Source organism: Pongo abelii, chromosome 23, assembly GCF_028885655.2.
Source record: "Pongo abelii isolate AG06213 chromosome 23, NHGRI_mPonAbe1-v2.0_pri, whole genome shotgun sequence".
Classification (NCBI taxonomy): Eukaryota; Metazoa; Chordata; class Mammalia; order Primates; family Hominidae; genus Pongo; species Pongo abelii.
The window spans coordinates 45828907-45851812 of record NC_085929.1 but is presented as its reverse complement, the minus strand read 5'-3'; the positions used below and the strand labels follow the sequence as shown (position 1 = coordinate 45851812).

At 55.1% G+C, this 22906-nt stretch overlaps 1 protein-coding gene across 3 annotated transcripts in view; it reads right to left on the bottom strand.

Moving 5' to 3' along the window:
* Positions 1-22100, bottom strand: part of SYNGR1 (synaptogyrin 1) — a 34153-nt gene extending 12053 nt beyond the window's left edge. The window contains exon 1 of one of the 3 annotated variants that reach the window (XM_009234392.4): positions 21937-22100. In XM_009234392.4, coding sequence (XP_009232667.1) covers positions 21937-22035 — 99 coding nt within the window. In that variant the 5' untranslated portion in view covers positions 22036-22100. 3 annotated transcript variants of the gene reach the window in all.
* Between the last annotated feature and the right edge of the window lie 806 nt (positions 22101-22906).

The following is a 22906-nucleotide window of genomic DNA, read 5'->3' as shown; positions in this document are numbered from 1 at the left end:
AGAGGCTCTGTCTCAAAAAAACAAAACAAAACAACACAAAACGAAAAACTCTGGGGCCGGGCGTGGTGGCTCACGCCTGTAATCCCAGCACTTTGGGAGGCAGAGGCGGGTGGATCACCAGGTCAGGAGTTTGAGATCAGCCTGGCCAACATGGTGAAACCCCGTCTTTACTAAAATACAAAAATTAGCTGGGCATGGTGGTGGGCGCCTGTAATCCCAGCTACTCGAGACGCTGAGGCAGGAGAATTGCTTGAACCTGGGAGGTGGAGGTTGCAGTGAGCCAAGATTGAGCCACTGCACTCTAGCCTGGGCAACAGAGCAAGACACTCTCAAAAAAAAAAAAAACTGTCTATATGTGTGCGTGTGTGTGTGTGTATTATATAGAAAATAACAATAGACACAATCCTGCCAGATACAGGGTACCCTGCATGATCCCAGGGGTATATTACACATGCTATCTCACTGACCCCACTACAGGATATGGCAAGAAGTGATGGGATATCACTTCTGGGAGTAAGTGACAAAGGATTTCTGCTTTCATCTTGCTCGTCCTCTCCTCCCCCACTTCCTGGTTGCTCTGATGAAAGCTGTTGTGTTTTGGGCTACCCTTTGGAAAGACTGCATGGCAAGGAACTGAGGGTCTTTAGCCAACTGCCCACAGGGAACTGAGCCCCTCAGTCCGACACCCACAAGGAATTGAATCCTGCCAATACCATGTCAGTGAGCTTAAGAATGGATCCACCCAGGCCAGGCATGGTGGCTCATGCCTGTAATCCCAGCACTTTGGGAGGCCGAGGTGGGTGGATCACCTGAGGTCAGGAGTTCGGGACCAGCCTAGCCAACATGGAGAAACCCTGTCTCTACTAAAAACACAAAAAGTAGCCAGGTGTGGTAGCACATGACTGTCATCCAGCTACTTGGGAGGCTGAGGCAGGAGAATTGCTTGAGCCCAGAAGAACTCTTTGCTGGGCCTGGGCGGAGGTTGCAGTGAGCCGAGATTGTGCCATTGCATTCCAGCCTGGGCAACAGAGCGAAACTCTGTCTCAAAAAAAAAAAAAAAAAAGGGCTGGGCGTGGTGTGTGGTGGCTCACGCCTGTAATCCCAGCACTTTGGGAGGCCGAGGTGGGCAAATCACGAGGTCAGGAGATCAAGACCATCCTGGCTAACACGGTGAAATCCTGTCTCTACTAAAAATACAAAACATTAGCTGGGTGTGGTGGCACATGCCTGTGGTCCCAGCTACTCGGGAGGCTGAAGCAGGAGAATCACTTGAACCCAGGAGGTGGAGGTTGCAGTGTGCCAAGATCACGCCACTGCACTCCAGCTTGGGCAACAGAGTGAGACTCCATCTCAAAAAAAAAAAGAATGGATCTACCCTCAGTTGAGCCTTCAGATGAAACCACAGCCCTACCTGATGCTGTGATTATAGCCTTGTGAGAGACCCTCAGGCAGTGGCACCAAGCTTAGCAGATTCCTCACTCACAGAAACTGTCAGATAACAAATATTTCTTGTTATAAACCTTATGTTGTAGGGCAATTTGTTATGCAGCAATAGCTTGCCAATACACCCTGCACCATCAGCATTTTGCAGATAAGACAGTTAAGGCTCAGCTATTGTTAACACATCCAAAGTCACACAACTGGTCAGTGACAGAACCTGGCTTCAAACCCAGGGTACCTGACTCTAAAGTTCACGCTTTTTGGCTGGGCATGGTGTCTCACCTGTGTAATCCCAGCACTTTAGGAGGCTCAGAAAGGAGGATCACTTGAGTCCAGGAGTTCAAGACCAGCCTCAGCCTCCTGAGTAGCTGGGACTATAGGCGTTTGCCACCATGTCTGGCTAATCTTTTGTATTTTTAGTAGAGACGGAGTTTCGCTGTGTTTGTTAGGCTGGTTTCAAACTCCTAACCTCAAGTGATCCACCAGCCCCAAGCCTCCCAAAGTGCTGGGATTACAGGCGTGAGCCACCATGCCTGGCCAGAAACTATAATTTCTTTCTCATTTGTTTGTTTTTGAGATGGACTTTCGCCTTGTTGCCCAGGCTGGAGTGCAGTGGTGCAATCTCAATTCACCATAATCTCTGCCTCCTGGGTTCAAGCGATTCTCCTGCCTCAGCCTCCCGAGTAGCTGGGATTACAGGCATGCACCACCATACTCGGCTAATTTTGTATTTTTAGTAGAGATGGGGTTTCTCCATGTTGGTCAGGCTGGTCTCAAACTCCCGGCCTCAGGTGATCTGCCCACCTAGGCCTCCCAAAGTGCTAGGATTATAGGAGTCAGCCACCACGCCCAGCCTCAGAAACTACAATTTCAATGTGAGTTGAACACATTTTCTTCCTGGCTGATGCCCAGGATGGGTAATGATTCCAGGACAGGTATGGGAAAAATATGAGAAGCATTCTTAATATTATCTTATCTCTGTAAGATGCCTATAGTTTACATGGATTTTAAAATGCACAGGATATATTAGTACAGTAGTAGCATATATAAAACCAATAAATCTACATTGAATGGGACGATTGGTGCAAACATTTTTCCTGAAAGGAGTACGATTAAAAGTTTAGAGACCGGCCGGGTGCGGTGGTTCACGCCTGTAATCCCAGCACTTTGGGAGACCAAGATAGGTAGATCACTTGAGGTCAGGAGTTGGAGACTAGCCTGGCCAACACGGTGAAACCCTGTCTCTATACTAAAAATACAAAAAATTAGCTGGGCGTGATGGCACATGCCTGTAATCCTAGCTACTCGGAAGCCTGTGACAGGAGAATGGCTTGAACCCGGGAGGTGGAGGTTGCAGTGAGCTGAGATCGTGTCATTGCACTCCAGCCTGGGTAACAGAGCGAGACATTGTCTCAAAAATAAAAAATGGTTAGAGACCTCTGGGTTAGGATGTTGTGTGTTAAGGGGGATTCTGACCTAAATGTGCACAGCAGATGAATGGGGGCACAAAGTGTGGTACATCCATAAATTGGACAATTTTTCGGCCATAAAAAGGAACAACCAGAGTGGGCAACATTGTAAAACCGCATCTCTACAAAAAATACCAAAATTAGCTGGGTATGGGCCAGGTGCGGTGGCTCACACCTGTAATCCCAGTACTTTGGGAGGCCGAGGCAGGTGGATCATGAGGTCAGGAGATCGAGACCATCCTGGCTAACATGGTGAAACCCCATCTCCACTAAAAATAAACAAAATTAGCCAGGCGTGGCGGTGGCACGTGCCTGTGGTCCCAGCTACTCAGGAGGCTGAGGCAGCAGAATCGCTTGAACCCGGGAGGTGGAGGGTGCAGTGAGCTGAGATTCGCCACTGCACTCCAGCCTGGGTGACAGAGCAAGACTCCATCTCAAAAAAAAAAAAAAAAAAAAAATTAGCTGAGTATGGTGGCATGCACCTGTGGTCCCAGCTACTTGGGGGACTGAGGTGGGAGGATTGCTTGAGCCTGGGAGTTTGAGACCAGCCTGGGCAACATAGCAAAACCCCATCTCTACAATAAATAAATTATAAATTATAAAAAAGAAAAAAATGTACACTGAATTATACAACATTAAAATGGTATGTTATGCTAATCTGGCCACAGTAAAAAAAAGAAAGGATTCTGAAGCTGTGTTCTGGTTCAGCCATGGGCAGAGATGGGCAGTGGTGGCCTGTGAGCCACCATTTGCCAGTCCTGATTTGGGAAGACCCCATGACCATGAGACTTCAGACTCGTGAGGGCATCAGGGCCCACAGCTCTGCCTCCCACAGGCTCTGCGGCCTCACCATCACCCCTCGAGTGGAGAGGGCTATCTGTACTGTCCCCAATTGGCAGAGTAGAAAAACTAAGGCTCAGAAAGAGAAGGTGGCACTGTTGTCAGCAGCAGAGGCTGAAGTTGAACCCAGGTCTCCTGATTCCCAGACCTATGTTCTTTTCCTCCTGGCCAAGCTGACTCTCAGCCTCTGGAGGTGAGCCCTGAAGAAGGGATGGAATTTACTCCCAGAGACCCAAGGGATCAGGCAGAGGACCAGCAGGTAGGAAGGCCGGGAGGGTAGCCTCAGTGTGACTGGGGATCAGACGACTCGATTCAGTCCCAAGTCTGGTGCTCAGAGGCACAGTGGGGAACGCCTTTGAAGTCAGGACAGAGCCACTGTCAAAGGGGCTCCTGAGCTACTGACAAACCAAGACAAGCAAGGCAGACTCTGAACACTGGGAGATGTGCAGTACATGGCCAGCTGCTTGGGCCGTGGACTGCATAACTCCAGGGACTGCTAGTCACACAACCCCTTGCACTGGTGTACTGCAACAAGTCCAAGGCTCCTACGAGAAAACTGTCAGGTTGGGAACCTGAGGCCCAGTCCTGGATGTCATCAGATGCCACCAAACCAGAACAGAAAAGCCTCCTGATCAGAAAGAGACTTCAGACACTGAGGAATCATACAGACCTGCCAATTCAAATCCAAGGCCTGCTGCTTATGCTGGGTAGCCTCCGGCAAGTGACTTAACCTCTCCGAGCCTCAGATTGGTCCTCTGTAAAAATTAACATCCCTTCTGGGGCTGATGGGAGAATTAGAGCAAGTACCCAGAGCAGAGCTTTGGAAGCCCCATGGGGGCTGCATAGCGTTCATTTCCTCTCTCGAGGCCCCAGAAAAGAGGAATAACACCAGAAAGGCCCCTCTCGAACACTTACTAACAGACACGTGCTCCCGGGGGCTGGAGGAGACCCCACTGCTGCCAGCGCTGAAAATAAATGTGGATCTCCTTACAAAAACAGAACAATATCAGGCTCCCTGAAGACAGAGAGGAGGTGGGAGGGGAAACAAGCAGGCAGAAGCCTGGGCCCTGGGGACAGCAGAGGAGGAACCATTAAGACTGGGCTCTCTTGGGAGACAAAGGCAGGGAGTCCTCAGAGAGGCCAGGAGGAAAGTGATGGAGAGGATGTGTCCCCAAGAGGGTGCAGAGCAAGAACAAAATAGCTTTGGAGGGACTGGGCGGGGCTGTATGGCCCCAGCAGACATCCGCCTCGGTCAGGCATTCATCACAGGTCACAAGTTTCTCGGCTCCTGGCACTGTGCTGGGAGGGGCACCAGGCGGTAATTCAGTCCAAGAGACCCTGTTGTGGGAGCCGACTGTGTGGGGAGCAGGACTCTGAGTCAGATGACCTGGGCCCACTGAATCCCAGTGTGGCCACTTGACCAGCGGGGTGACCTAAGGCCACTGACTTAACCTCTTGAGCCTCAGTTTCTGCATCTGTCAAGTGGGCGCAACAATAGCACCGAAACCAACGATGCATTGTGAGGAATTAGTGAGGTTATGCATGCAAGGAAGGGCACGTGGCCTGGAGTAAGCAGCCCCAGAAGGCTAGACTGCCACTAAACTCGTGGAACAGATCACAAAGGCAATGGCAGTCCCTGGCAAACACTGGGAGGGAGCAGTGGTGGCCAGGGAAAATGGCCCTGAAGCAGGGCTTCTGGGTGGAGATAAGAATGAGCCAGGCCTGCAAAGATCTGGGGGAAGCATGTTCCACGTACAGGAACAGAAAGTGCCAAGGCCGAAGGCAGGAAAAGGTTTTGTACGGTGAGGTGGGAAGGAATATGGCTGGAGCAGTGACCCGGGAACTAAGCACATGGGACATGCAGCGGGACAAGGCCTGGTGAGCTGTGGTGGAGACTTTGTTTTTTTTTTGAGACAGGGTCTCGCTCTGTTGCCCAGGCTGGAGTGCAGTGGTGTGACCTCGGCTCACTGCAACCTTTGCCTCTTGGGTTCAAGCCTTTCTCCTGCCTCAGCCTCCCAAGTAGCTGGGATTACAGGTGTGCGCCACCAAACCCAGCTAATTTTTGTATTTTTAGCAGAGACAGGGTTGTGCCATGTTGGCCAGGCTGGTCTTGAACTCCTGATCTCAGGTGATTCGCCCCCTTCGGCCTCCCAAAGTGCTGGGGTTACAGGCGTGAGCCACCTCGCGCGGCCTACAACCCAAGCTTCTAGGGCTGGGGTCAAGGCCCTTCAAGTGCTGGCCCCGCCCACCGCTCCTGGGGTCTCACGTCCTTCCACTCCCCCACCACCTGCCTCCCATCTTTGCACGCCCCAGGCCCCTTTCCATGTTTTCCTCCCCGGAAGACTGACTGTCCCTACCGCCTGCTACAGGCTGAGCTACAACCTACTTTGCTGTTTGCTGGAGTGGAGTGAGTGAGCTGCCTGCCCTGCCCTGGGGCCTGGGAGGCCTCTTCTGGGGCTTGACATCAGCCGTTCGTTCACTCGACATTTCCTGAGCACCTAGTATGTACTAACCCTGTGCAAGAGGCTGAGGACACAGTTGGGAACAGGATGTGTGAGGTCCCTGTTCTCACCGAGGGAGAAAAGTGTCACGAAGAACGAAGCAGGGCAAGAGGAGGCGGACTGGGGGCCCAGGGAGGCCTCTGATGCAGCGACCTTTGAGCAGAAGCCTGACTCAGTGAGGGACCCGAGCCCAGGGAAGAAGCAGCAACAGGTGCCAAGGCCTTGGGTGCAAATAAGCTGGGTGTGTTCAGGAGCGGCATGGAGGCCCGCACGGTGGGAGCCGAGCAAGTGAGGGAGACACCAAGAGGCGAGGCTGGCGAGGAAGATGGGTTGGCTTCGAGGGTCAGGGTGAGTTCAGGAGACACTGCAGGCTGAAGAGCAGCTGAGTGACTTGATGCAACTTAGGTTTGAGAAGAATCAGACTGGCTGCTATGGAGAGAAAAGACTGTGGTGGCAAAGGTGAAGACAAGCAGCCCAGACAGGAGCTACGACAGCACCCAGGTGAGGGACGGGCCTGGGGCTGGTGCAGGCAGTGGAGATGGGGAGAAGTGGTGGGTGCTGAATATATATATATATTTTTTTGAGATGGAGTCTCACTCTGTTGCCCAGACTGGAGTGCAGGGGCGCAATCTTGGCTCACTGCAACTTCCGCCTCCCGGGTTCCAGTGATTCTCCTGCCTCAGTCTCCTGAGTAGCTGGGATTATAGCCATGCACTCCCGCACCTGGCTAATTTTTATATTTTTAGTAGAGATGGGGTTTCACCATGTTGGCCAGGTTGGTCTCGAACTCCTGACCTCAGGCAATCTGCCTACCTTAGCCTCCCAAAGTGCTGGGATTACAAGCATGAGCCACCATGCCCGGCCTGAATATATTTTGAAAGAGCCACCAGAATCTGCAGACACAGCCGACGTAGGGAGTGAGAGGAAGAGTGAAGAAGCTGGGGACGGTGGCTCACGCCTGTGATCCCAGCACTTTGGGAGGCCGAGGTAGGTGGATCACTTGAAGGTGAGTGATCACTCCTGGGTGAGCCCAGGAGTTTGAGACCAGCCTGGGCAACATGGTGAAACCCCATCTCTACTAAAAATACAAAAATTAGCCAGGCAGAGGCTGAGGCCAGAGGATTGCTTGAGCCCAAGAGGTGAAGGTTGCAGTGAGCTCTGATTGCACCACTATACTCCAGCCTGGGGGACAGAGGGAGACCCTGTCTCAAAAAAAAAAAAAAGAAGGGGCTGAGCACCGTGGCTCACGCCTGTAATCCCAACACTTTGGGAGGCTGAGGTGGGCAGATTGCTTGAGACCAGCCTGACCAACATGATGAAATCCCGTCTCTACTAAAAATACAAAAATTAGCCAGGTGTGGAAAAAAAAAAAAAGTAAAAGAAAAAAAGAAAAGAGCAGATGGGGGAGGAAGTCGTGGGGTTTAGGCTCAATGATGATAATGGGGAGCAGAGCCGTCCCCTGCAAATGCCACATCCCTTGCAGCCTGCTGGTCCACAAGTGGGGAAACTGAGGCTCGGGGAAGGGAAGGAATATCACTGAGGACACAGAGCCAGTCCCTTACAGTCTCCTGAACCCTCTGCAGGACTGTCAGCTGCCCTCTGTGTCAAGGGTTTAACTTCTCCATTTAGCAGCTGTCCCCCACCCCGAGTGGGAGCTCCCCCAAAGCACGACACAAGCCTCAGGTTTCTGCTCCTCAGCCACTCACAGTACATGGGAGGAGGAACAGAGACTTGCCCAGGGCCTGCTGTGTGGCCAGAAACGTATGCTCTTGACTCCACCAGCTCAATATTCTTATTCCCATTCCCATTTTAGAGCCGCTTCTAGGGACCTGCCCAGGTCTCGCAGCTGGGCAGGAGTGGAGTTGAGGCTTGAACCTGAGCCTCTCTGGATCCAAAGCTGGTGCCCTGTGCCAGGCAGCATCCCTGGGTCACTTGCTAAGGCCAGATCTGCAGGGACAGCAAGGAGCACGCAGAGCAGCCGCAAGGAGCCACTGGATAACTGGAAATGAAACCAGAATGAAATTCCACACTGGCCACAGCAGCCGAGACGCTGGGGAAAATTCATCCAACAAGCGGATCCGCTGCGGGGAAGGGAGACAGGTCTTCAGAGGCAGAGCCAGAGGCCCAGAAACAGGAGAGGATGGAGGGTGATGGCCAAGGGAGGACCCAGGTCATCAGCAAACAGAGGGAAAACAAGCTTCCCTCGAGCTAAAGCAAATGCTAAAAAAAGGCACCAAGGTAAACCTGCCAAGCCTCTTTGGTTTTTTTCCGCCCTCTTTAAAATCCAATCCTGAGTCTTTTTTAAAAACGGATTCCAGATGGCGCTTGGTGGAGATCTATGTCAAACTCAGAAAAACAAATCAGAAGGAATCTCAGAATCTTGGATTTCAGGATCCTTGGCTACTGGATTCAGAGACACATAGAAACAGAGACCCCAGAAGCACCAAGCCCTTTGTGGCCTACCCTGATCTCATCTGTCCCCCTCCCCACCCTATGCAGCCCCCACAGAGGGTTGAGGGTGGGTGGTGTCCTCAGGCTGTCTGACAACTCTGCACCTGCCTTCCTACCTTCTTCATCTTCAATGGGAGCGAACTCCTCTTCGCCCTCTGAATGCTGCTGGGATATAGTGACTCCCAGACACCTTCAGGGACATCCCACTTCCCAGTCACTCTTGCCCACCCTGAGCCTTGGCCACTCTTGGTTGGGACCTATTTACAAGTCTGTCTCCACCCTGAGACCCTGAACCAGCCCACAGCCTCCCCGGAGCTGGCGCCAATGGAAGAAGGCACCTAAATCATCTCTTTTAATCCCCATAAAAATCTGTAAATCATCCCCACAAAGCAGTCTTATACTTAGAGCATTTCACAGTCAGGGAGGCTAAGGCTCAGAGAGGTCCTGCCTCTGGCTGACCCACAGCAGGTAAATGGGGAACCTGCCTCACATCTGGGCCTGCTCCTCCAGCTCACCCACGACCTCTGCGTCCAGCTGCCTATCCATGAAGGATCGAATTCCAGAATCCCAAACTCTAAGGTCAACATGAGACCAAGGAGGCATGCCTGCTGGTCCTGAGCCCTGTGTCCCGCAGTGCAAAAGGGCACTGGGCCCACTTTACTTGAGGGGAGATGGTATCTCCCCTCTGCAGACAGACCACCCAGGGTGTGCCTAGGACCCACTGCAGGGCGTCGGCTAACAAAGGCTCAGGACGAGCTGTGCCCAGCCAGCATGGGGGTGGCTGAGATCACTGTTACGCTGCCAGGAACCTCCTAGAGGCCTGGTTTTAAACGTCTTTAGACAATGCTGGCTTTCCCCAGATAAGCTGCAGAGAGATGACATCTGGCGCCCACGGTACTCTGTCCTCCCAGCTCCAAATGGAACCGTCTACTTCACCCTGTGCAGGAACATCCCTGAGCTGAGCGGCTTGGGGGAGCCCTGGTCCCTGCCCTGCAGTGCAGGCAGCCAGGCAGCTGGCCCCTGCCCATGTCCAGGTGCCTGACACTACCACAGCCTCGTCTCCAGCCTCCTCCAGGCAGTTCCCAGGCAGCAGCCAGAGGGATATCACCCACTCCAAACCTCAACAGTCCCTCCGCTGGCTGAAGATCAAGTCCATCACCCTAGAATGGCCCTGAGGTCCCCCTGCTTGGGCCATGAGTCCTTCCTCCAGTGCCCCAGGCTCTCTCAGCCTCCCCAGTGACCTCTCTCAGCCTCCCCAGCACCAGCTGCTGGGCCCCAGTCCTGGGTTCATACTCAACCCCTCCAACCAGTCTGACATTCGGGCCAGCTGCTTCAACCTCCTCCCAAAACTGTCAAGTCCCTCCACCCTGGGGCAGGCCACTGTCACCCCTCTCCAGGCAATGACAGCAGCCCATATGTCCACTTGCACCCCCACACTCTGTCCCCTCACAGCAGCCAGACAATCCCCTTAAACCCAAGTCAGGTCATGTCACCCCCCAGCTCTAGACTCTTGGATTGATGCTCACCCACCGCCCCCTGCCCAGGTAAAGACCTTCCCCCACCAAACCCCAGGGCTCCTGCCTTCCTCGGAAGCTTCCCAACACTCTCCTCCCAAGCCATCCTGAGTTCATCCCTGCCTCAGGGCGTTCACACTCGGCTCTTTCCTCTGCCTGGGATGCCTGTATTTCTCCAGATCTTCCTTCAGCTGGCTGCTCAACATGCACATCTCAACACAAAAGACACCTCCCCAGAGAAGCCCTCCAGACCAGACTCCAGATCTAAAGTATTCTCCAGTGCCTCAATTAATTTTCTTGGTAACATCACAATATAACTTCTTTCCTATTTGTTGGTTCAGTTGTTGGGTGTATGTCTCTCCCCCAGACCCAGGGAGAGGGTCAGGAAAGGCTTCGAGGGGAGTAGACAGCAAGTCTGGTAGTCAGAGAGGCCCAGGCGGCACCGGGGGTGGGCAGGAGCATTATCCCCTCCAGAGCGTCCTTGGCTGGCACCTCTGCTTGCACACCCGTGCACAGGGAGCTCACTCCCTGAAAAGGGGGCTGCCGAGCCCTCTCCCCATAAGCTGAACCCAGCCTTCCTGCCCTTGTCCTGGTGCAGGCATCCATCCTGCCTCCTGGGGAAAGGCTGAGGGAAGAAGGGAGCAGTCACACTTTGAGAAATGAGTCAGGCTGCCAAGGGCCCCCCTTCACAGGAACAGGGCCTTGCCCCCCCCCAGGGTCATGTGGGGAAAACGGCTGAAGCTGCATGGACACATGATGGGTGTTGAGCAGCCCCTTGGCTTCCTGAAGAGTCTCGCTCTGGGGAATAGGTGGGGGTGGGGCAGGTGGGGCTCCGGGCCCCTCCCCCACCCCTGCCTCACACTGGGTTGTGCAGCCTTGGAAGTGACCCGCTGGGGATTAGGCGTAATCTCAGCAAGCTGTCGCCGCGGGTGCTCGGTGGTGGAGGTGCAGTGGACTCCGCTGAGCAGGGCCTGGGCGAGCAGACCCCTGCCTCCCCAAGGTGCTGAGGCTGGGCCTGGGTGATCTGCAGGCCCCTCCCTCTTTCCAGAATGCCCCATGTTCCTCTCCTCTGGCTGAGTAACCTCAAGGGGGCCTTGGAGCCTCATGAAAAAGGGGGAAATTGGCCCGGCACGGTGGCTCACGAGTGTAATCCCAGCTATGTAGGAGGCCGAGGCAGGAGGATCACTTGGACCCAGGAGTTTGAGACCAGCCTGGGGAACATAGTGAGACCTCGTATCTACAAAAAAAAAAAAGGAGAGAAAGGAGGAAACGAAGACCCAGAGAGGGCTCGCTTGACTGGCCCAGGGCCTTACTCTCAGTGGCAGAAGTATCTGGACCACCATCCCCATAATCCTGTACCCCCCCAGGGCCTTCTTCACTCCACGTCTTATCACCTCTGCCCTTTCAGAGGCAGCGAAGAGATGGGAGAGGGGAGCAACATCACCACCCAGAAAGGGGTGTAAATGCCAACCAAACACTGCAGAGCCCTTCAGGGCTAGACCTCATTTACATGCCCCGAGACTCCTGGGGTAGGCACTGTTGTACCCATTTTATAGATGCGGCCACTGAGGCTCTGTGAGGTCTCTCAGTTGATAAGAAGGGCAGGATTGGCCGGGCGTGATGGCTCATGGCTGTAATCCCAGCACTTTGGGAGGCAGAGGCGGGTGGATGACTTGAGGTCAGGAGTTCGAGACCAGCCTGGCCAACATGATGAGACCCCCATCTCTACTAAAAATACAAAAAAAATTAGCCAGGCATGGTGGTGGATGCCTGTAATCTCAGCTACTTGGGAGGCTGAGGCAAGAGAATCAGTTGAACCCAGGAAGTGGAGGTTGCAATGAGTTGGGATCGTGCCACTGTACTCCAGCCTAGGCGACAGAGTAAGACTTTGTCTCAAAAAAAAAAAAAGAAGGGCGGGGTTAACCATCCAGTTCTGTCTGCTTTTTTTCACCCCAGTGCCTGTCCCCGCCCTGCCAGTCCCTGCATGCCTGAGGTTGTTTGGTTTCTCTCCTGCTGTGCAAATTCCAGGTCATCAGGGAAATAATCTGGTCCCAGGCCCTGCCTCACCTTCTAGAGAAGAAAGGCACAGAAGGGGAAAGCTCCCTGTTTTGAGATTTCTGTCAGTCATCCCCACAGAGCCCAAGGGAAGCAGGAAGGGGAGCGCAAGCTTGGGAGAATCCAGGAAGGCTTCCCAGGGAGGTGATATTTGAGCAGGGCCCTAAAGGCCAGGTGGGACACCTGAAGAACAGTGGCTAGAAGGAAGACCCATCGGTGCAGTTCCCGCCACATCCATCCATAGTTGGGGCCCTAAGGAGATGCCTGGAACCAATCTAGTCCTGGGGCTATGACAGATGCAGTTCTCGCCCTCCAAGCGTACACCCCAGCAGGGGCGACAGCCTCGTCTCTACTCTGCCAGGCCTTTCAGCCTTTGCCCTCGCTGTTCCTCCTTCCTCCTTCTCTGCCTGGCTGGCTCCTGCCCTCTCAACGCTGACTCAATGCTGGTGTCACCTGCCTGTCCCTCTCTAGGGGTCTGTGCTCACCTCCATATTTTAACTGGTTTCCGCCACATTTCCCTCCACTAGACTGTCAGCCCTCCCTACAGACGAGGCATCTCATCCGGCCCATGCTCAGCATGTATATTAAAGAGAGGACGAGCGGGGTGAGGGTGTCCACATTCTGCGGCCGTTTGGATTCAAGGGAGGATGCATAAACCCCTCATGGCTGCCAGACGCTGCCGAGAGATCCATCAATGACAGTCGGCCATGAGATTGGCAATGTGAAGGTCAGGAATGAGCCTGAGAAGATGGCGAGGAGGGGAGAGCGAGCCCGTGGGGAGCGTGTGTGGGGGACCACAGAAGAAACCCTGGAGACGGTGACAACTCTTCTGAAGGACCAGAGAAATGGGTGAGGGAGTGTCTTCCTGAGATGGGGAATCACGCACATTTGCAAGCTGATGCGGAAGAGCCAAGAGTAGAGAGGGCGAAACTGAAGGTGGAGGAGAGAGAGAGAGGGAGAGAGAACTGATGGACGTGTGTCCTTGAGTAGGTGAGAGAAACAGGCTCACGAGGCTGCAGCCAGGCTGGCCTGGGCCACCAGAACAGGGGAGATAGTCTAGGAGGAGGGGCGCAGGTGTGAAGATGCCTAGGACTGAATTTAACCGGAGCTGTGCCAGGCGAGTGTGATGCGCAGAAGAGCTGGAGCTGCAGCATGTGGCCACTGGGAGGTGGGGAGGCGGACAGGAGGGACCAAGGGGTGGTGAGGGCCAGTGCACAGGGGAAGATCAGTGGTTCAGAGGCCTCAGGCCCAAGGACCTAGGATCAGGGGAGGGAGAGGGAAGTGGAAAGGTAGGAGGGTTGGAGGAGACGCCTGGATGGAGGATCAGGGAGGGCGAGAGGCTACTGGGAAGGCAGGGCCAGGCCTAGCTGGGGTCCAGCTGGTGACAGTTGGCTGAGGCTGGCAGACAAGACCATGCGGGGAGAGGAGGCCAGGTGTGGAAACAGTCGCAGAAATAGACACTCCAATGACCAGGACTGGAGCAGGAGTAGTGCTGGAGAGCGCTGACACCGAGCTAGGGTGGGCATCTTTTTATTTTTATTTTTGAGACAGAGTCTCGCTTTGTTGCCCAGGCTGGAGTACAGTGGCGCGATCTTGGCTCACTGCAAGCTCTGCCTCCCAGGTTCACACCATTCTCCTGACTCAGCCTCCAGGGGAGCTGGACTACAGGCACCCGCCACCACGCCCAGCTAATTTTTTTGTATTTTTTTTTTAGTAGAGATGGGGTTTCACTGTGTTAGCCAGGATGGTCTTGATCTTCTGACCTCGTGATCCACCCGCCTTGGCCTCCCAAAGTGCTGGGATTACAGGCGTGAGCCACCGTGCCCGGCCTGGGTGGGCATCTTTGAAGAACGGGCAAAGTGGCCTCGAGCCGGCTCATCATGAAGGGGAGTGGGCGACCCAGTAGTGGTGTGAGATTCAAAGCTGGGGCACAATGGCCTGGAAGCGGCCTCAGGAACCAGAAGGACCCTGTCGACCTCTAGGCCCAGCAGAGGGAGGGTCTGAGGGATAAAGCAGCCCCCACTGAGCAGGCTGCAGGAAGCAGGGTCTGGGGGAGGCCAGGTTACAGTGCAATTTACAAAAGGTGTCAGGGACATTCTGGGAGGGGCTGAAGGCTCAGGGACTCTTGCCCCCTGGACTGTGAGGTACTGGAGGAGCCCCAGCTTGTTAAAGCTCCTGCATGATTGCAGCTTGGGTCTGACAGCTTGGGGCTGTCCCAGCTACGCAGCCGCCCCTCTTTCCAGGTCCCCTTCACCTGGCCCCTGCTCTACCAGCAGCGGGGAGATGAGCAAAACTCCATCCCCGAAGGGACGTTTCTCCCAGAAACACAGGCCATGACTGCCCTTCCAGGCTCCAGCTGACGCTGTCTGCTCTGCTCCCATGCATAGACCTGGGGCCCAGGGCCCTCTCTGCTGCAGGCCCCCACAAAGCATGAGGGGATGGCTCCAAACATCACTTTTTTTTTTTTTGAAACAGAGTCTTGCTCTGTTGCCCTGGCTGGAACACAGTGGTGGGATCTTGGCTCACTGCAACCTCCGCCTCCTGGGTTCAAGCGATTCTCGTGCCTCAGCCTCCGGAGTAGCTGGGATTACAGGCGTAATCATAGGCATCACCACACCCGGCTAATTTGTGTATTTTTAGTAAAGGCAGGGTTTCACCATGTTGGCCAGGCTGGGTCTCAAACTCCTGACCTCAAGTGAGTCAACCACCTCAGCCTCCCAAAGTGCTGGGATTACAGGCGTGAGCCATCACGCCTGGCCCCAACATCACTTCTTTAAAGACTGACCAATCCAAAGTTCCCAACCTGGAGTCCACTAGGAGCCAGAGTGGGGTTCTTCAAGGGTGGAAAGGTCGGGAACCACCAGAGCAATCCAACTATCCTTTTCCCATCTGACAAATGGGGAAACCAAGGCCAGGAGAGCATGGGCCTCTTGCTCCAGTCACACAGCCAGTCACTGGCAGAGAGGGTGCAGAACGCAGCCTCAGGTCTCCAGGCCAAGGCACTCCTCAGCGCCTACCCTGTCTCCCCTCCCACCTGACAGCTGGTTCTTCCGGTCTGGGTGCCAAGTGTGGCTCCCTCCAACAGCCCTGCCATCTGCCTCTCCCTTCCTCCCTCCCTCCCTCCTCCTCCTGGCTTCTCCTCCTCTCTTCCCTTCCTCTCCCAGCCTGTTTTTTTCTCCCTGGGGCTCAGGACCGCCCAACTGCTTTGCATGCACTGCTCATGTGGGACTCCCCACGTGGCTGGGGACTCCCTGGAGCAGGGGCCATGGGTTCCAATCCCAGTGACTCCAGTTAACCTGTCTGGGCCTCAGCTTTTCATCTAAGGAGGGGATAACAAAACCCACCACAGCAGACGTACGGCAGGCCTTTTAAACTTGCATTCAGGCCAGGCAAGGTGGCTCACACCTGTAATCCCAGCACTTTGGGAGGCCGGGGCAGGCGGATCACTTGAGGTCAGGAGTTTGAGACTAGCCTGGCCAACATGATGAAACCCTGTCTCTACTAAAAATATAAAAATTAGCCAGGTGTGGTGGCGGACACCTGTAATCCCATCTACTCAGGAGTCTGAGGCAGGAGAATCGCTTGAATTTGGAAGGTGGAGGCTGCAGTGAGCTGAGATCGTGCCACTGCATTCCAACCTGGGTGACAGAGCGAGACCCTGTCTCAAAAACAAACAAACAAAAATAACTTGCATTTTCTTTTCCTTTCTTTCTTTTTCTTTTCTCTTTTTGAAATGGAGTTTCACTCTGTTAGCCCAGGCTGGAGTGCAAAGGCACAATGCAACCTCCACCTCTCGGGCTTAAGCGATTCTCATGCCTCAGCCTCCCAAGTAGCTGGGACTACAGGCGCGTGCCACCATGCCTGGCTAATTTTTTGTATTTTTAGTAGAGACAGGGTTTCGCCATGTTGGCCAGGCTGGTCTCGAACTCCTGACCTCAGGTGATCCACCTGCCTCTGCCTCCCAAAGTGCTGGGATTACAGGCGTGAGCCTCTGCACCTGGCCAAAATTTGCATTTTTGTAAGCTCTCGAGGCCTCCCCAAACCCAGGCCCTCCAATCCCATGTTACAGATGAGGCAACCGAGGCTGAAAGAGGTAGGGGTTTTCCAAGGTCCCGCTCTGATAGCCCTGCTCCTGATGCCCTAGGCTTTCTCCGGCTCTCTAGGCCGCCCCTGGGCTGTCCCTGGACATAAGGAAGTGCCCAAGACACAGCAGAAATCTATCACCTCCCGGTGGTCTCCTTGCAGCTGACCCTGTCCTAGACCTGAGAGAGAAGAAGAGGAGGAGGAGCCGGCCACAGGGGGTGAAGAGGTGAGAAAGACTCCAGGGTGGTCAGCAATAAATGCCAAACGACGGCCGTGGGCCCACCTTCCTGTCTAGGTGACAGGGCTGTGCCCGGTACTGGGAGAGGACAGGCTGGACGTGACCACACATTCCCAGCCACAGAGCCCTCTCCAAACCAAGCTTCCACAGGAGCTTCCGAAGTACCCTTGACCCTCTCTCCAGCTTCCCACTGCCCTCAGAGGAAGTCCAGCTTGTGAGTCTGTCATCCAAGCCTCTCCTGGGCCACCCCTTGGGAATTCCTTCTTGTAGTGACCCGAGCCTCTGGGACAGTGCTTCCCACTCAATCCTGTTCTCGTTACTGGAGCGAGAGTGCCTTGGGGTGGCACTGAGCACGCAGCTGGCACTGGGCAGCGGACTTGTGGAATGAACAAATGAAAATCAGAACTGGCCAGAGGTTCTAGAAGTCTCTACCCTGGACCCTCTTCCCCGACACCCGCTGGTCCCAGAATTTTCCCGTGGCTCCATGGCTGGCACATGGCAAGTTGGTTGGGGGAGGCCAGGGGTCTTATCTTGAAACTGCTGTGTTTACAAAAAACACAGCAGTTTTTTTTTTGTTTTTTTTTTCATTTGAGATGGAATTTCACTCTTGTCGCCCAGGCTGGAGTGCAGTGGTGGGATCTCAGCTCATTGCAACCTCCGCCTCCCGGGTTCAAGCGATTCTCCTGCCTCAGCCTCCTGAGTAGCTGGGATAACAGGTGACCACCACCACGCTCAGCTAATTTTTGTATTTTAGTAGAGATGGGGTTTCATCATGTTGGCCAGGATGGTCTCGAACTCCTGACCTCAAGTGATCCACCCGCCTCGGCCTCCCAAAGTGCTGGGATTATAGGCGTGAGCTACCTCACCTGGCCAAGTTCAGCTTTTTTATTCAGTGTTCACTTGGGATGATGGGGGGTGGAGTGGGGGGGGTGAAAAAAACCAGGGGTATAAAGCTGCCCCCCTCAGGCTACCCTTTGGTGCCATGGAGATCCAGGCAGGGAACCCACAGGGAATACACAGAACATGGAGCCCGGCAGGCCGGGTTCAAACCAAGTCTCTGACAAGCCCAGGCCTTGAGCTAGCACAAGTCACTTCTCCAGGCTGAGCCTTAATTCTGTCATCTGTAAAATGGGGGGGAAGATACCCACCCCACTTACAGAACCATGTGGTATTATGGCCAAAGCCTTAAAAAATGAACCCTGAAAATGGCAACATTTCAAACATTTTATCATTTTCATTTTGTCAAAGTAGAGAATTAAAGAAACATTGACTGGGTGCGGTGGCTCACGCCTGTAATCCCAGCACTTTGGGAGGCTGAGGCGGGTGGATCACTAGGTCAGGAGTTTGAGACCAGCCTGGCCAAGATGGCGAAACCCCGTCTCTACTAAAAATTTAAAAAGTAGCTGGGCATGGTGGCAGGTGCCTGTAATCCCAGCTATTCAGGAGGCTGAGGCAGGAGAATCACTTGAAACTGGGAGGCAGAGGTTGCAGTGAGCCAAGATCGCGCCACTGCACTCTAGCCTGGGCGACAGAGAAAGACTCCATCTCAAAAACAAAAAACCAACAAACAAAAAAAACTCATCTGCCAGCACTGATATTCATTCCCTATAGTCCACTTTAGCCCCCTGCAAAAAAAAATATAAACTTCAAATAAAAGGTGGTCCTTTCTATTAAATCAGTTTAGCTCCTTGCTGTAACTCCTTTTTTTCCCATCTGGCTTTAGAACAAAGAAATGAGTCACTGACAAGCGGCAGTCACTGCGCAACAGATCAGGCACTTCTGACCCAGCCCAGCCCAGTTCGGTTGGGAAGACTGAGGCACAGAGGGTGGGGAGGGGACACTTACTGAAGGTCACAGCTGTGGCCTGGGGGTGCCAGGAGTGGCAGCTGATCTGCCACCGGGGCGCTGACACCAAGAAGTGAGAAAGCCTTAGTTGAGAGACAAGCCATGCCGGATGCAGCGGCCCACGCCTCGCCTCGTCATCCCAGCTACTCACAAGGTTGAGGTGGGAGGATCACTTGAGCCCAGAAGTCTGAGACCAGCCTGGGCAACACAGCAAGATCCTGTCTCTAAAAAAATTAAAAAGAGCCAAGCCAGGTCCTGGAGGCCCTGCTTCTGCACAGGCTGACTCAGGGGCTCGGAGGGCTTGGGTTCCAGGGTGGATCCAGGTTGGTGAGGCCCTGAAGCTTACATGATTTGGGGGTCCTCTTTTGGAAAAGCGACAGAAAAAAAAAATCTTTCTTTTACAAATTTTACAAAAATCCCAGGTCCAGGCCGGGTGCAGTGGCTCAAGCCTGTAATCCCAGCACATTGGGAGGCCAAGGCGGGTGGATCACCTGAGGTCAGGAGTTCGAGACCAGCCTGGCCAACATGGTGAAACCCCATCTCTACTAAAAATACAAAAATTAGCTGGGCGTGGTGGTGTGTGCCTGTAGTCCCAGCTACTTGGGAGGCCGAGGCAGTAGAGTTGCTTGAACCTGGGAGGCGCAGGTTGCAATGAGCCGAGATGACAACTGTTGTACTCCAGCCTGGACAACAGAGCAAGACTCCATCTCAAAAAAAGAAAAAAACAATCACAGGTCCATGTGCATATGCTGTTAGGGCCCCTCCAAGGCTGTGGTAGGGGTCTGGGTTGTCCAGGAGTCCTGGACAGGGTGACTAGTTGTCCCTGTTTGTCTGGACTGAGGGCCTCTCAGAATGCTAAAGGCAGGAAGTTCCAGCACACCAGGATAAACGGGTCACCCTGGTCCTAGAGCTCAGGCTTCACTTGCTCTGCCCTGTGGTGCGAGGGCCAAGAGCAGGCGCCAGCTGCATCCCCGCAGATCCCAATGTGTTTAAATGGCTCAGCACGCCACACAGTTTCGAGACCAGAAGGAGACAGCACCATATTCACTGCAGCCCTCCCTAAGTGGTGGTATCACATGATTACCACCCCCCACCAAACTTTTTCTGTTGTGGTAAAACACACGTTACATACAATTTACCATCTTCACCATTTCAGTGGTGTTAAGTGCATTCCTACCGTGCAACCATCACACCTGATTTTTATACTTTCCAATAATTGGCAGGTGTTACTTTGATCAGGAAAAAAAGCTACTTTTAAAGGTGTCAATCAGCCCGTATCAGACACCTCTTGGTTTGACAAAGGTAGTGAGTGCCTTGTATCCACGTGGGTGAGCGGGGCTGGGAGGTCGTGGGGTCGTTTGAGCATTGGTTGGTCCAGGTGACCTTTGTGTCCTTTCCAATCCTGACATTCCAGGATTCTGGACTCTTCCCTGCCCCAGGGGGAGAACTACGTTTTGGAGACAGGAAGACCTAGGCTCAAATGCTCGTCTGCCATTTACACGCTTAGTGACCTTGGGCCAGGCACTTGGCCTCGCTCGCTGAGCCTCAGCTTCCTCTAGTGTTGGGGAACCAGCTAGGTAGCTGTGTGTGGTCTTGCACCCCATGGGTGCTCAGAGGGGCTGATCCTTCCTCCTGCTTTCCAGGTCCTCTACCCTGGATGTGCACATGTATAAACCCTCATCCCACCAGGCCCAATCTGACATCACCTTCACCATGAAATTTGATTCCACAGCAGGGAGACCCCTCTCCTGGCTCTTGTGGCCTCTGCCTGGGGGCACCTGGCTCACTCCCCAGTGGGACTGTGGCTTCCTGAGAACAAGGGCTGCTTCTGAGTCACGCTGCCTTCCCTCAGGGCCCAGCAGATTCAATAAAGCTTTGCTAAATGAAGGCATCCCAGGCAGAAACGACCCAAGCAGGCAGAATGCCCATGCTCCCTCACAAAGCCAGTGACTTCGCCCTTCCAGGCCAGAGGCCCAGGGGTGGGCAGATTGAAGAAGTGAACACAGCCCACCCGTCTGATCCGGCAGGTGCCCCCCAGGACTCCCACCTTTGCCAAGGGTCTGTCGGGGCATCTGGGGAGCAGGAGACTGGCACAGATAAATGAATTCAGAGCCACAAACACAGATGTGCTGGGGTGCCCAGCTCTGTGCAGGCACTGACACAAGGGCTAAAGGAACTGGGCTTTCCTGCCCTCAAAGAGCTCCCATCTGACAGCATTTGAGAAGAAAAGGCTTTAAATGGGGTCATCCTTGGCAGGCCAGGGATACATACCCAAGCCATCCTACCAACCAGACCCTGAAAACCAAGGAAAGGAGAAGCTTGGGCACCCTGAGGTCACAGCTGGCCTTGGGGTAGCCCCTGGGGTCCCTGACAGTGCCCCTGCCCAGCATCCCCAGTCCAAGCCCTTCTAGTCTAAGCCCACCAGGAATGGGCCCCAGGCCTGCAGAGGCCAGAACCTCGAGTGGGAGTTTCTGGGATACAGCCAGCCAACCCCAGGGAGCCCCAGAAATCCCCTCTCCAGACCCCAGCAGGGCTTCTTTCCATGGGGTGCCACTCAAGGCACCTGAACCCCTCCCTCTGTGCTCGCTGTCTCTGACCCATCCTCCCCCTGACCACCCGTCTGAACAAGAGCCCCACTCAGCCCTCTGCACTGAGGACCCTGCTCCCCAGCTAGGCTGGAGGCCACCCTGGCCTCTTCACTGTGGGAGCAGACCTTTCTCCCAGACACCCGCCTTGGGCATCCAGGTGCATGCTGAGTGGGAGGGGTGTTACCGGTTCATGTAATGTCAGAGCCCAATGGGGCCTCCAGAAGGCTCCTCCCACCTTGTCTATAAATTGGGAAACTGAGGCATGAGAGAGGAGATGACACTCCCCACCTCGGAATTGAAGTCCTCATTTCTCGAGAACATCTCCTGGGTGGCTCCCAGCCCAAGGTCACGCAGAGAAGGAGAGGCAGTTCCCGGGTGGAAGAGAGGTACTCAGTTCCCGACTCATCGCTCCACACGGGCAGGGCTAGGCAATACGAACCCGGTTCCCTGCCCTCTCCTCCTCCAACGTCCATCGCAGGCGCGGCGTGCACCCCAGCGAGATGGTCCACGCCCTGATCCACCCCCCAGAAAAGGCCACCTTAAACCCTATCTCCGTCCCCACGGTCCCCAGTCCGCCCTGGCGGCCGCGCACAATCCGAGCCTTTAGCTGCATAGCCGCGGCCTGGAGGTCACAGCAACCGGGGCGGGAAGGGGGGCGCACGAACCGGGGGCCCCAGGAAACCAGGGCTCCGGGAGCCGGAGCGGCGTCTCCCGCGAGCGCCAGGGCTCCCGCCCGCCCCGGGCCCGGGAAGTAGGAGCGGCGGCAGCGAGCCCCGCAGGCAAGGCAGCTCCTCGCCCGCCGCCGCGCCGCCGAGGGCCCGTTGGGGTCGGGGTCGGGGTCGCTCCGGGCGCGCCGCCCTTGCCCACACCCCCACCCCGGCCTGGCGGAGCCGCCGGCCAGTCCGTCCTTACCCAAGACACGACGCGCAGGATGGTGTGCGGCTGCCGGACCAGGGCGTAGGGGTCGAAGGCGCCCCCGGCTTTGCCCGCTCCGTACGCACCCCCTTCCATCGTGGCTGCACCCGCGCGGTGCCCCCCGCTCGGCGCGCGCCGCCGGCCCGTGCGCGTGCGCGGCGCCCCCGCCCCCTCCCCTGCGCGCGCGGCCGGCGGCCCAGGGCTCCCGCGAAGGGGAGTCGTGCGCGGCGGGCGCAGCTCGCGGGGCGCGAGCCGGGGGGGCTGGGCGGCGCGCGACCTCGGGCGCGGGGGCGCGCGTGCTGCGGCCCGGGGCGCAGGGCGCGCTCGCAGCCAGTGCGGTGACCTCTTTGCAAAGTATTGGGGGGAGGGCGGTGCGTGTGCAGCAAGTGTGGGCCGTGTCCCTGCCCCTCATCCCCGGTCCCCTGCCCCGGTCGCAGCCCCTCCGAGCCGTCGGCTCTGCTGAAACCATCTTCATGCTTGATTTGTTTGGCTGTTTCCTGCCGCTTTGTCGGCCCCAAATATAATGAGAGGGCAGGAGCGATGTTCGTCCTTCTTAGAGGGTGCTTGGTACACAGTAGGCGCTGCATGAATATTTCTCGAATGAATGAACCACAAGTGAATGACCCTCTCTTACAGCCGTCCAGAGCAGCCCCCACCTCCCAGGACCACCCTTCCCCTGCCTCTTACGATGACGTCATGTGTGTCCCTGTGCCCGCGCACCCTCCCACCCCCAGCCTGGAGGGGCCTGGCACAGAGGCGGCGGCTGAGACTTCCTCTTCCCCATCCCCTCCTACCCCAGAACGTTGCCCCTTTCCTGAATCTAGCAATTAATTACGCAATCGTTTGTTCATGGCCTCTTCTGCTGCTAGTCTGTGAGCTCCCGAGGCCCAGGTGTTGTCTAACTTATTCAATGCCTTACCCAAGGGCCTGGCACACAGTAGGTGCTCAGTAAACAGAGCCTAGTCCC